The 14294-nt window shown below is 33.3% G+C and overlaps 1 protein-coding gene and 1 long non-coding RNA gene across 3 annotated transcripts in view; one reads left to right on the top strand and one right to left on the bottom strand.

The window, feature by feature from the left end:
- Positions 1 to 556: 556 nt before the first annotated feature.
- On the top strand, positions 557 to 5084 carry LOC117123988. The gene is made up of 2 exons (XR_004447913.1): positions 557 to 1306; positions 1351 to 5084. It is a non-coding gene; the product is annotated as an uncharacterized LOC117123988 (long non-coding RNA).
- A 367-nt stretch (positions 5085 to 5451) lies between these two features.
- Positions 5452 to 14294, bottom strand: part of LOC117123993 (glyoxylate/succinic semialdehyde reductase 1-like) — a 42388-nt gene continuing 33545 nt past the window's right edge. For both annotated transcript variants that reach the window (XM_033270097.1, XM_033270095.1), the window contains exons 10-14: positions 13221 to 13322; positions 11844 to 12006; positions 10440 to 10619; positions 6445 to 6569; positions 5452 to 6100 (exon numbers count right to left, since the gene is read on the bottom strand). In XM_033270097.1, the coding sequence (XP_033125988.1) occupies positions 6026 to 6100; positions 6445 to 6569; positions 10440 to 10619; positions 11844 to 12006; positions 13221 to 13322 (645 nt within the window). In that variant the 3' untranslated portion in view covers positions 5452 to 6025. The remainder of the gene's footprint in view (positions 6101 to 6444; positions 6570 to 10439; positions 10620 to 11843; positions 12007 to 13220; positions 13323 to 14294) is intronic.

The following is a 14294-nucleotide window of genomic DNA, read 5'->3' as shown; positions in this document are numbered from 1 at the left end:
CCACTGAGGAAGGACTAGTGTTGTCCGAAAGCTCTGGTTCTATTTCTGGCTGTTTACTTACGTTTACTTTTTAGCTGTTGCTTATCATTTTTGTATCTCTACTGAGATCCAGCCATTGTTTACCACAGCATTGTTGTTTTCCAGTATTTTGCCTTTTAATCTATATATATATATACATATTTTAATTCCCCCCCCCCCCATATTTTTACAGTTGTTTAAGGAAGTTTGTGGAAACTCATTAATTTAACTGGTAATCAATTAAAATATATATATTTTTTTATACAGTAGTGAAATAGTTTTTATTACCTCCGTCAAAGTCACGGAAATGTTTTATCCCTGAGCATAAAGAAAATAATCGCGGAAAAAATAATGGAATCGCCCACCATACACAGCTTGCGTTTTGTTCAGTATTCAGGCACTTGGTAGAGGTAATGCTAGCTGTTTCTGGTTTGAAGTTAATAATTGAAGTTGCAATTGATTTTTTTAGGTTTTCGAGATTTTTTTTTTGGCAGACAGTTGAGAGAAAAATAATGAAATATCACAGACTGTGTACTACAAATAGTCATTTTTTTAATCATGTACTTTTAATCTTTGACGCACTTTATGACGAAAAGTTAATAATCATCAAATCAAGAAATGTTGGGTTATAAAAACTACAAGTATGAACAATGTATGGACACAAACATTTTATTTATTCAAACTTTTTTAAACAGTATTTCTAACTGCTTGAATTATTATTTTACATTTATCTAACGTCTACTTACACAAATCAATGTCACATATTTCGGTGACAATTTAAAAAAGACCCATCGCATGTACTACAGAGTAACTTAAAAATAACAGATTACATTCTGATGGAGATTTAAAATACAGCATGAACAAATTCCTTTTCTGTTATCACAGAAAGAATATTAATACCAATTTTACAAAATAAAATTGTTATGCTTTTATGTTCATATTTTCATGAATGATTTTTGGACATGAGTGCTATCAGCAACTTCGCAAGTCATAACAGGGACATAAACTTAGCTTGAAGCTCTGTCCAAATTTTCTTTGACAAAAAAAAAAAAAACCTGTTGTATGCCCATATATAGTCAAGATATGCCTATATGTGGTCATGATGTGATGTCTTCATGACCATATTTAGGAATGTCCTTGTTTTTTCTCAACAAAAACTTGATAGTCGGGACAAGGCCTCAGATTCCTTTTAGCTTGTCTACTAAAACTATAAATTTTTTGTCAAGATTGCCTTTGACAAAAAAAACCTGTTGTATGCCCATATATAGTCATGATGTGCCTATATATGGTCATGATGTAATGTCATCATGACCATATTTAGGTATGTCACAGGATTTTGTCACATAAAATGTGAGTGGTCTGAACAGGGGTTTAGATTCCTTTGTAAAGCTTGTCTGCCGAGAATTTTCTTCAGGTTAACTATGGCTTGGTGTACAGTATAGAAAAGAACCGTATGCTAAATTGTACATCAATCATATTATAAACATACAATAGTATGAAAAAAAATAAATAAATAACAAAAAATACAGCCTCTTCCAAAAACTTAAAAAAAAACTCACATTTCATCATTAGACCACTTTAAAATTAATTTCCTTTTACATTTTAATGTACATGGACAAAAGAAAGTTGATCTTAAATTAGAAGAATTGGTGCAATATGTAACTAAAAGAAACACCAGTACAAAAAGTCATGATTGTACTATGACAGCTTTACTTTACAGGATGCCTATTAATAATACCATCAAACATTTAAACTATGAGTTTGACAGACGGCCATTTTGATTTTGTAAAGTTTGCCACCTTCTGCCTAATCCCTCGTCCAATTAAAATTGTACAAACAATATGATTCAATGGTTGAAAAACAATATATTCATGACAGAAAATACATTCTTATACTCGATGTGATAATATTAATTAAATCATTAAAACTTTATCATAAAAATATTTGAATACTGGGTATATATTAAATTGTCAAATGTTTTTAGTTTTTTTCCGAATGATTCTAAAAATTCAGTTATGTAGAAGGCAACTAATTTTCCACCTATAAATATTAATATAAGGATTTACAATGGGTAAAGGATTGTTTGTTCTATCTATTCTATATTTACAACACATGATTAATTTATTCATACAAACCGAAGATTAATGCTGTAGGGCATAATTATTAACACAATGATGCATATCCACTATCCAAGTTTTTGTATGTTAGACTTGACATTGTTTGAATGTTATCAATTTGCAAATAAACAAGGATGGGCACATACTGGGCACATACTCTAGTCTCCATTCTCTGTTAGCTTAACAATGCAACACCAGCTTTTTTGCATTGTGCTTTTCATGGAATCCGTGTAGCGTGTGCCTGGTATAATAGACTGACTCATTTTTTTTTATCAGATATATCTGGCACAAGCATACAAAATAGGATAAAGTCTGATCAGATATTTTCTGAATCTGATGGCATAGGCCCAGCATTAAAGTAGTTCATCCAGTTCAAAGTTCATCACTGACTGAATCAATTTGCTTGATCAGATATATATGGTACAAGCATACACTATTTGATAAAGTCTGATCAAACAGAGACAAAAATCTGATATCATATGCCCAGCTTTAAAAGCAATTCCAATTTTTTTCCAGTTAAAAGTTCAAAGTTCATCAATCAATGGATTTTTTTGATCAGACACATATGGTACAAGGATACACTATCAGATAAAGTCAAATCAAACATTTTCTGAATCTGACAGACAAATATCTTACGGCATATGCCCTGCTTTAAAGCAGTTCAAAGTTCATCACTCTTTAAATTCAATTGATAACTCAAGATAAAAATGAACATTTGTTTGCCTCTTCATGCCCACTTCAGTTCTAATATCTAAATTGTTTGAAATAAAAATCACTATCAATTCATTTTGGCTAAAATTCATCCATTTAGTGTAAAAATATCTGACAATTTTCTATTAACACATACCAACATGGTTCAATTAAAGTTGATAAAAATCACCCAGTATACATTTATGAAGACATTGTATCCCTGCTTAGAGCGTAGGCAACTTTCAAAATGAGATCTTTAACAGATCTGAAAAGACAAGTACAGTACTACAAATAAATTGCGATGGTTTTGTCTCATAACGTTAAGACACGCCAAAGGCCATGTAGAATTCTGAAGAACACAGTTTTTCGAACTCTAGGTTAAAAATGCTCTTAGGTCAATTACACGGTCAAGCAGAGAATAACTGGATATTTTTAGATTTGTTTTAAAAATTTAGATGATTTCCAAATCCAAATATCAGAAAATTTTAGGCTCTGATGTAATATAAATGCAATCTCTTTGTTGTAGGCTATAATGAACAAACTTAGATTTCTTAACTAAAGTATACATTAGCAGCTACAATTTGATCATATTGTTTTATGCTCTGATCTGTCTAATAAAAGATTTTTTCCCCTCATAGAAATGTAGGCCGATTTAAGAACACAAACATGAGTAGCCTGCATTTCTCAAATTAGCAGCAACAATTTAATAAATTTTAAAGGTATTGAAGATTACGGATGGTGGCTTCTTAATATATGGACAATTATGGTAGAATCTAAATTTAGTGCTACTAACACTGGAATTTATTATCCCCACGATCCATTTGCCTTCTTAAATTAACATTATGTATCCTCCTTGTTATGTACTAATGTGGGGGCCTATGTCAAATGTTTGACCTATGTAACATTGCTATGAAACTATGCAAGGCAGCTGCCTTATGGGTAGCAGACTATAAATTCAAAGAAGTCCAGTACCACCAGCATTTAAATCACTTAGCCACGTTTCTGTCCTACAACCAACCAAGTACATATTTTATTTCTGCCTGTACTCCAGTAATAACTCACTACGGAGAAAAACACAGCAATTTAATGAGCCAAGTATGACATTTATTTTCGTTTAATGAGCAATATCATTTTTTTATTTTTGCTTTCTTTAATTGCTGATGTATATAAATACATTCCTGGAGCTCCGGAGCCTGATCTTTGGCCGTCTATGGATTTTATGTGCAACTTTCGCTTTCAATTACAAGCTATTTATACATCATAATTACTCGTTTTAATCATGTGCAAGACTACGTTCGGTACAGTACTTCTCTCTGGAGGCCGCGTGTTCAGTGATATGCGCAGATAAATCTTAATATTCTGTTCAAACCCTGTAATAATGTAAATATCATATCCATAACACTGGTACTGAGGTGAGGTTTGAATAAAGAATTTGAGGCCTTTCTTTCTCTCTACTATATTCAACAGTGCTATAGTAAATTTACTTCCTATAAACATGAAATTATATTATTATATTATGATATTATTGTTGTTATGAATATTACGGTTCAAAAGATAAGTTCACCCATAGAAAGCGTGGCAGGGCCTGAATCAAAATTAAAGTTTTCTCAATTATTTAGAAAATCTAATTTCTTAATCTGTATGGATGAGTCATATATTTTTCTTAGGATGAGTTATGGTTGAAGAACCAAGTGTATCACTAGCAGATATGGCACTGAAGAGCGGTGTTCATATCAAGGCAAAAATGACAGGGTCCAAATCAATATTTTATTCACTATTGAAATCTATTTTTCAGTATATCCAAATAAAGTAGAACCTCTGGGGAGACTTTTTCAGGCACAAAATGAGGGAAAGTGTATGTTTTATCACTAGACTACTCTAATACAGGAAACACCTGTATTAAAGGGACACTTTTTCAGTCCCAAAAAGTGTCCCCTTACCAGAGGTTCTTACTGTACCACTGGTATTACTTGGGGTGATATTTGATTCTAGGGAAAGGCTAGGTATTTACATCTTTGGCCAATTTTTCAAGATGTACACTGCACAATTATGTGGCACTTAGATTCAAATTTAGTAGTACAGTTCTTGTTTTTATTAATAAGAAATTGATAAATAATTGTCTTACATTCATAATCTAGACATGATCTGTGCATAACATGATGAAATACAACCATCGAATGAGGTTGGATAGATAAAATATTGGATAAGCACTCCAAAATCAAACAAATAGGAATCAAAAAATGTTTCTAATTTGGATTTTTAAATCATTGTTTTACATTGAAAACATATATAGGCCCTGTGCATAATATGAGGTTTGATAATCCTGATAAGCATAGGATTGAGAAGTAAAAAATATTTTTATATAACTACCTAACTTGGATATGAAAAATATTTTATTTTATATTAAAGATGTACTGTCCCTTGAAAATGACCAAAATCATAAAAAAATAATTTTTAAATTAACTTGCTCATTTTGCAGTAACATACAAATTATTAACTTGTGTATAGAAATTATTTAATTAAACTAATTTCTATGTTCAAGTTGATAATTTTTATTTTACTTTAAAATGGGCAAGTAAATTTCAAAAATGATTTTTATAATTTTTTTTTTTTGTTTTTTGCAAGGGACAGTAGTAGTAGTTTTAATTTATTTAAAATGTGTCCATTATTATCTAGGGGTGGCCTACAATGAGAAAATATTTTTTCCCTCTAGTTGAACATTAAAATTATCACTCCATTTATAAAATTATTCACACATAATTGACATAAAAAAGAAATAAAAACAATAAAGCACATGATCCAGAAATTCTCATTATCCATTTCCTATATTGATGTTCCTGTCTGGAAAGAAGGCTAATCCTTAAGGCTTGGACAAATGAGGCTAAGTCTTAAGGCTAACAAAGCTGACCAAAGAGGGCTTTGATACCAGAGCAGACTCACAGCATGTTCCAATCTGAGGAAGATGAAATTCATAGAAAAAGAAGCTATGAGATGCCCCACATTCCCATATTTACACACTGTTGTCAGGAAATATCCTGATTTTACCCTAAAATCGACACCAACACAAATTGTTTTCAGGATCAAAACTAAGACATAAGGAAAATATTCACATAGTCACAATCATCAGTTATAGGTGGTTACAAAAGGTCTTCCCCAGATGAAGTTGAAGATTCGCAGCATAGGAGAGATAGTGGATGCCCTCACTGAATCAGCACCTTATATACAGCCGACATGTCACTATCAGAGTGACCTTTGCCCTTTGCCCTTTTGAATAACTAGAAGTGGAAAAGAAAAAAAAATATTGTGTATTTATTGATAAATAGTTGTTAAAAAAAGTAATTTCTAAACATTTTTTTTGCAAGAACAATTTATAGTTTAAATAATTTACACACACATGATCATGCAGAAAGTAAGGATAAATGACATTCATCCTGGTGCAAATGTTAACATTCTGACCCTACAGTCCCTCTGATTTGATATTTATATTAAGAAAGACCAGCTGGGCAGTACAAGGTAATAAATTATAAGGACTAACACATGACCTGGCAATACTGGTGGATGCTAGATGCTCTCTGAAATTTAGAAGAGTTAGTACATGTATTTTTAATTAATTAATTACCTCGTTGGCTGAAGCGGCAACTGGTAACGTTTGGTCGGACTGGTCTCCCATGGCTAGTGCTAATCGCATGTCTTTCTGCTGGTGTTTGAGAGGGAAGGCAGGTGGAAAGATGTTATTGATGATGCCTAAGGAAATGAGAAGGAAAAATTTAAGTAAATAATTAATGACATGTGAGATTGTTTCAATAGGTGGCGCTATATAAATCACATTATATTTATTTTAATATTTTCCATATCAACCTTGAAAAACAATAAATAATTACAGGAATAAATAAGACAACAAAGATGATGATGACAACAAAATAATAACCATAATAATATTTCTAAAAATTGTAACAAAGACAAAATGAAGATGATAACACATTTTAAATTTTGTATATAAAATTTTATTTTTATGTCAAGAGGTACGGACATCTGTGTAGGGCCATTGGCTCATGGTTTCTTCTTGGACACTTGTAAATTGTCAAATTTGAAATAAATGAATTAAAAAAATAAATAAATAAAACAAATAAATTTAAAAAAATAAAAAATCAATCAATCAATCAATCAATCGCAAAAAACCAGAAAAATATTAATGAATCTTTTACTATTATGATTTGTATGTACTTTTTAGGATTTTTATACTGTGATCATCCCTTTTCACAAGTAATTTTTTAAACTGCAATGAAGGTTTATATTTTTTTTCAATGCTGATTATGAATAAAGATAGCTTGATATATACAATAACTATAAAAGAAATTTCTTAATGTACAAAATTTTAAAATGCTTAAATAGTTTTTTTTCCCCCAACTTTTTTGATTCATATCAAATTTCAACTAGACTATTATTGCTGGTAAAGAAAACGATATAATCGGGGCATACAACCTTAAACTAGTGGTGGGCAGTGCAAGAGAAGAGTAAATTCATGTTACAGAAAAATCATGCCCCAATGATAATATTGCAATATATAAGACGGTTCAAAGTAATGCAATAATTTATACAAAAATCTCTAAATAAAAACACAGAAAACCTTTGTATTTCAAAGGATTGAATCTACACTCCTCAGATAAGAAGATCAGGAAAAAAAATATTAATAATAAAAAGCAAAATCTGAAACAACAAGGACCATGCCTGGGGACAAAAATCCTTCAGCAGCTAACACACATAATTACACATAATGTATTCATCCTCCAAATGCTGGTATTCTGCATATGGTCTGCATCCAAAGAAAGGAAGTTATTAATTACAAATTAATGAATGCACACCAGAATACTCAGTATTTTTGGACTATTAAAATGTGGACAAAATTCAAGTGTGGACATATACACAAATGGCCTGTTGACCTAGTAATGTATAAATGTATCAAGCAGATGGAAGTTCAATAATTTGATATGCCCTCTTGATAAGGATAACAAATAGCCTATTCTATTTTGGGAGTTGATTGAAGATATTTTTAGAAGAAATTTTCTAAGTATAATATTGAATCGACAAATGGTGAACAATGTAGATACTTACTCCAGATTATGTTGATAATGGTGGTTATAATAGATTATATATGGCCAAGTGAAAAATTAACTTAGTTTATGAAACATTCCTGCGCAATTCATTTTTTGATATGGCTTAAATTTTTATTGGTATATAAAAATTTTAATTTTTTCAAGCATATCAACATTTCCAAGTAAATGAAATAGCATATTATTAATTAGTGGTAGTACTGCAGGTTAGTCTACAAACTTTGAGGTCAGGGTTCAACTCTTAAGCTACACCTTGGATCAGGTACTTTCTTTCTTTCGCCCATATTCTTAAAACAAACTATAGTCGAACTTCAAACTAGAACTTCATCTAGTCCTAAACAAAGTGGTCAAAATTCTAACTACGACTAAACCAAGTCCTAGTTGTAGTTCAGCTGAAGATGGCTGGCAAGCAACGACTATCAAACTAACCAAAATTTAACTAGATTTAGAGATCCGGTAATGTGGATGAATATTAATCTGCTGTTTGTAGTTCAAAAACATATTTTGTCATCATAGACCATTATTCGCTCAATTCTTCTTCTGTAACTACATTAGTCACTAAGATATACGACAGAGAAGTTGAACAGTCAATAAATTTGGTTTCTTTAAAGAACTATTACAGTTAAGCCCGAGAGAGAATGGTTCCATTTTTGTTGTTGTTATGGTGAAACTACGTGACTGCAACGCGAGGGAATTTCGTTCAAATCAGGAACTATCACATGTGGCTAGCAACACATGTAAATTTTGCCTTTTGGAAGCTGAACTAAATGTCCCTTTTCTTGAACATACCGAAGATACATCAGGCCTACCTATACAATCATTTTTATTCTTTTTACTCTATCGTGAGTTACAAAAAGCAGTTTTTATTGGGGTAAATATTACAAGTCGGCGATTTAGTCTGATCCTAGGCCCCTGGTTCTTAATTAATTTGAAGGGCAAATTATTTAAGATTTGATGTCACGGGTCAAAGAAAATCTCCAAGTTTCAAGTATCTTGCTATAATTCAGGGAACTAAGGTAAAATTCTCAGATGCTGTGGCCGAAAGCCCCTGTTGGCCGCAATTTAGTAATTATGAGAGCTTAAGGCCTGTAATCGATCTTAAAGCCTTGTATTCTGATGGGAATCTACCTCTGTATCTGGCACCACCACTTAATTTCAATTCTCGCAAAATTGGAGTTTGTTGGGAACTGACTGTTTTAAGAACTTATGATGATTAAGTAGTAAAGCGGCACATTCAAAGCAGTCCTCGAATATTTGCATAGGCCTAATATATAAGCAGGCAGATTCGAAACAAAAAAATAAAGCATATTTTCATGCCAAAATATTTTTCAGGGCCGTTAGACGTTTAATGCTGTCGGCGACTGGTAATAGAACTTGTCTTGCTTTCTTTGTGTAACTGTGGACGAAGTATCGTTTCTTGAATCAGAGTAAAACTAGATTTTTTTTTTTTTCTTTTATCATATTGACCTTGCTTTTTACGTCTAACCAAATATTGTTACCTGCTCGGACGTCGTTCATACAACAACAACTCCCTGTTAATAGTAATCCTGTAGGAGTATTTTCAAACCAAACATGAAGTTACAGGCATATTTGCAACAAAAATACAGTACTTTTTTTTTTTAATCAGCCATACAAAGTTCGTTCAACTTAATAGTTTGGCAGACAATCAGTATTTTTTGTGTGATTTCACCTATCCTGTATCCACCAAATAAAAGGGTTTTAAAGCCTAAAAACTTTTCGACTGTAAAATCTTGGGTCTACTCATGATAAAGTTTTTATTTTTTATTTGCCATATTTAATTTAAATAATTTAATACGTCATATTTAGCTGAACTAAGACTACCAACCTTCTGGCATTTGTCGATTGATTGGTAACGGATTTAATTCTAGATCTGTGTGGGGGTCACCCCTACTTCACATTGGCCCGGTTTTGTGTTTTTGCCTTCACTTTATTGAAAAAATTGGCGTTGACTGCCAAGTTGTTTCCAAGTTCCATCCCATACACCAAGGCTTAAAGGGTGCCACCATAATGAAAATAATTTACACAAACAAACACACGGTAGTTATTTTTAGATCATTACTTCGGGTACATCACTGAACCTCCCGGACGAGGGGTTATGTTCTGGAGCGACTTTACATGCAGTACAATAATGGTATGTTGGAAAGGTCTGGACGTGAACTCATGTCCTTGGAGCTCCGAGTGAACCCTCTCAGACGTGAACTCAAGTCGTCGGTGAACGTGTTATAAATAATCTCATTGAATGGAAAAACATTTTATGTTATGTGAGTGAGATTTTTTATTAGCATATAAACTACTCACTGGATAGGGAATAAATCATACACTATGTATGATGCTTAGATGTAACATGTGAATGAACTTCTATATTCCCTTTATTACTGACAAATATAAACGCAAACTGCAATTATAAAGAAGATAAAACTGTCCAACACCCCAGACCCTTAAAAAAAATTTCCCATAAATGCAAAAGTAGCAAACACCTCACCTTTGCCTTTTCCACGTAATAATGGACATGACATCGCACCCAGGTCGATGACCTCAAGAAGATCTGCTTGGTTAAGTCCAGCTTTGTCTGCTAGTGCCATGCCTTCAGAGAAGCCCGCCACAACACTACCCATTATCATGTTCAACACAAGCTTCATCCTGGCACCGTTCCCTGCATCGCCTGTAAAAGACAAGATCAGACAGGTGTCATAGAGGGAGGGCTTTAGTAGACTGCCATGAATTACTCATACTTGGAAAGTTTTATTAGACTCAAGAAGGAAAGAGCTTAGTTGACGTATAAGGAAATATAAGGAAAGAGATAAATAGACTCATAAGGGGAGGGGTTCAGTAGACTAATAAACTCATAAGTAGGGTTGAGAAGACTCGTAAGAGGGGTTAGTAGACTTAAGAAGGGACATAGAAAAAGGAGAAAAGGGGGTAGATTTATAAGAGAAGTGGATTATACGACTTGTAAAAGAGGTTTTATAGATTCATCATCAAGAGGGATTATTAGTTTCATATAAGGTGGGGTTTATTTTTCATTTCATTTTATTTTATTTCCTTCACAAATTGCAGTATAATATTAAAACTGAATTGCATGTGATTTACAATACATTAAAATTCATTACAAAATTAAGATTAAAAAATTGTTTAACAATAATGTTTAGTAGATTATTGAACTTTTGCTAGTAAGTAAACATTTCTATTAAAGATATTTTTTTTTGGTAATAAGGAATGAAACAGAACCCAACAGAAATAATTTTTAAAAAATGTAGACGAAAATAAACCTAAAAAACATTGAAAAACACATGCCTCAAATCCGACACTATGCGAAACATACTTGTGTTTCCCAAATGTGAAACACAATTGTGAATAGGTATGTAGCTCGATACGGGTAAAGCATGTGTATATAAGAGTACAGGATGATATATGTAGACACTCGTGGCGAGTTGATGTGGGGCTTCGCCAACTAATGCCTTAACATCGGCGCTGGTCCCAGCCACTCCTCGCTCAGGGTTCTCAGTTGGTAGAACCAATTCTTCTTGGATAAGGACTTAAAATGTAGGCCCAAAGTATACATCTGGCTCATGTGCACTTTAAAGAACCCACTGTATCTTTCGGAAAAGTAGGGGGTTACCCCGATGTTATGGTTCACTTCAGCACCTGTCATTGTGGAATGATGTGAACATGTAGTTACTATAAGCTCAACACGATTATATGGGGAACGCAATGATGCTTGTACAACAAATCTTTTGTAATGATTGTTGAGACTGCTAACAACAATTAGCAGACTATGTGGCTCACGCAGAGATTGTAGTTGGATTTGTCGGCCAACGGTCGTACGACATTCGTACAATGCAGTCAGTGTCGGGCTTGAGATAGGTACGGATAACCAGATACTTACCCAAAAAGAACGATTTTTTGCCCATAGCAGAGAAGCAGGATTCACATTCATCATACAATTGTTTATCACCGGCTGCCATAAAAATTAGGTTACCCTCTACTGCTGGCTGGATGCTGCCTGATACAGGGGCTTCCAAAAAGCGCCCTCCTTTGTTTGCAACCGCCTTGATTAGCAGAAAGGAAAATAATTAGATTTCAACATAAATATATGGCAAAACATTGCCGATAAAAAAATTGATGTTTAAGCAAAAAACATCAAATTGATAGATCAGTATTTGTAAAATTTATGTATTTGTCTACAATGTGCTATGTTGGTAAAAGTATTGTCATTTCAAATAGGTTTCTGAAAATCCTCGGTTAAATATATTAAAATTATGATCTCCCTCAATAGCTAAAGCGCCATAAGACTTTGATGCTTGGTACGTCCCTATGGCACTTGGCACACGGCCGTGATTCTTGATAATTGCGCTGTGTTTTGTTGAGGTAGGTAACATAGGCTTAGTTCTAAAAAGTTTTATTATGCAGCTTATGAAGCCAACAGTTATTAATAAGGGATTTTGTTGAATCAGTGCCAATTTAACATAGTATATGTAATGAAAGAGTATAAATAGAACAAGAGAGCCGACAACGCTCATTGACAGCGTAAAAAAACGATACGCCCTACGCAGCTAGTGTAGGACGCCAACTAACGCTTGCATGTTTTTTATTACCCAGTACTCCTCCACCGCGCACGGTCGGTTTGTCTGTTTATCTGTTCTCCACAAGATACTGTACTTATGTTTTCTGCTTACTGAGTTTATAGCGGGCGTACTTCTACCGCGGAGCGCAGCGCTCACTGGGCAATAAAAAGAACATACAACCGTTAGTGGGCGTCCTACACAGGCGTGACGTTTTTACGAACAGGACTTTGCTCTCTTGTTCTATTTATACTCTTTGATGTAGTATACAGTAGGCACCTACTGTTTACTAAAGTTAACAATTAAGTTACCTGGAGCTATTAACCTAAATTGGTCCCCACTAGTTTTGGCCACCAAAACTGGTTCTTTTGGACCAATTTAATTCGCCAAAATCTAGCCCAAGCCAGACCTCTGCTTTGTGTAGGCCAATGTCAATCTAGTCTAGCGTAGCCTAATCGTTTTTGCCTGTACCTTGCTACTTTATATGCTTCAAAAGCCATCTTTAGATTTTGAAGTTTTGAAGATTACTATTTATTAAACATATCTGACAAATTTCAATATAATTACATCTATCAATGCTACCATAATGTACAATAATATTGTGCTTTTAGGTTAACTGATTATTGTGCATATGGACCACTTTCACAGTCATAACTTCCAACGTCCTTGAAGAGACAGACAGAAGCAAAAAGATTGATTACCTCAGAAACTCCTGTAACAGTGCCTATATCTACAGTTGTGCAATCCACTAAAGCTTTGCCATCGTTCATCTCATCTAGCACACCCTTCTCTCCAAAAACAATCTGCAGAAAAATTTAAAAAATATACTACTTCAATTTCAATTTACCTCTAAATGAAGAGGGTAAAAACACATATAAAAATATAACATGAACATAAAAAAAACAAAAACAAAAACAAAAAACAAAAAGACAAAAAAAAACCAGTTAAATTATAAAAACATTTAAATTAGATTAAGTTGAAACTAAAACCTAAAATGATTAGCCAGTCTTTTATCCAGAAATTAAAAAAACGTCTCAGCAACCATTTCATTCTGTCAACAATGTTGCTCCATAGAAATGGATCTAACAATATCCCTTTTGTGCTGTCAATGACACCATTGTGTAAGAAAGTAAGCTTGCACAGACATGGATTTTTCATTGCAGAATTTCAGAATGTTTTCAAAGCATGTACTTACATGCCAAGTTACCAAAAGCTTTACAGTTTTATAAGGTGTTAAGGAAGAGCCCTGGCTAATGCACTAAACAACAATTCTGATCCAAGTACAGTTGTTAACAATAGTAAATGTTTGCTGGGCTGGAGCTCATACCCAATTGAAAGTAGCGTGTGAAGTGGAGGAGAGCATGATGCTCCCCCTGGGTGGGACGGCAGTACACCTCAGGTTACTCCCAGCAGTTTGATGGTACCTCTTGATACAGCTGGGTGGAGAGAAGCAATGTAGATAAAGTGCCTTGCTTAAGGATACAAGTAAAATGCACAGCGAAGGATTGAAACCCGACCTCGAAGTTGGAAAACCAAAACATCTTGACTGCGCCAGCCTAAATTATTTGTGCTTATTATCAAATTAATTTTTAATGTTCATCTATATTGCTTAGGCATTTTAAATTTATGATGTATTTTTATGGCCTGTGGGATAGCATAAAATGTAATGGTCTAATTATTTACATATATTTAATAGTTAGTTACTTGCTGTCTGGACACAAGATGAAATAAAATAATATAAATAAATATATTAAATTGAAATTTTAAATAAATTT

Source organism: Anneissia japonica, unplaced genomic scaffold (genome assembly GCF_011630105.1).
Source record: "Anneissia japonica isolate Jap-2015-1 unplaced genomic scaffold, ASM1163010v1 scaffold981_len364101_cov180, whole genome shotgun sequence".
NCBI lineage: Eukaryota > Metazoa > Echinodermata > Crinoidea > Comatulida > Comatulidae > Anneissia > Anneissia japonica.
The sequence above is the reverse complement of the archived record's forward strand: the minus strand, read 5'-3'. Positions and strand labels throughout refer to the sequence as shown.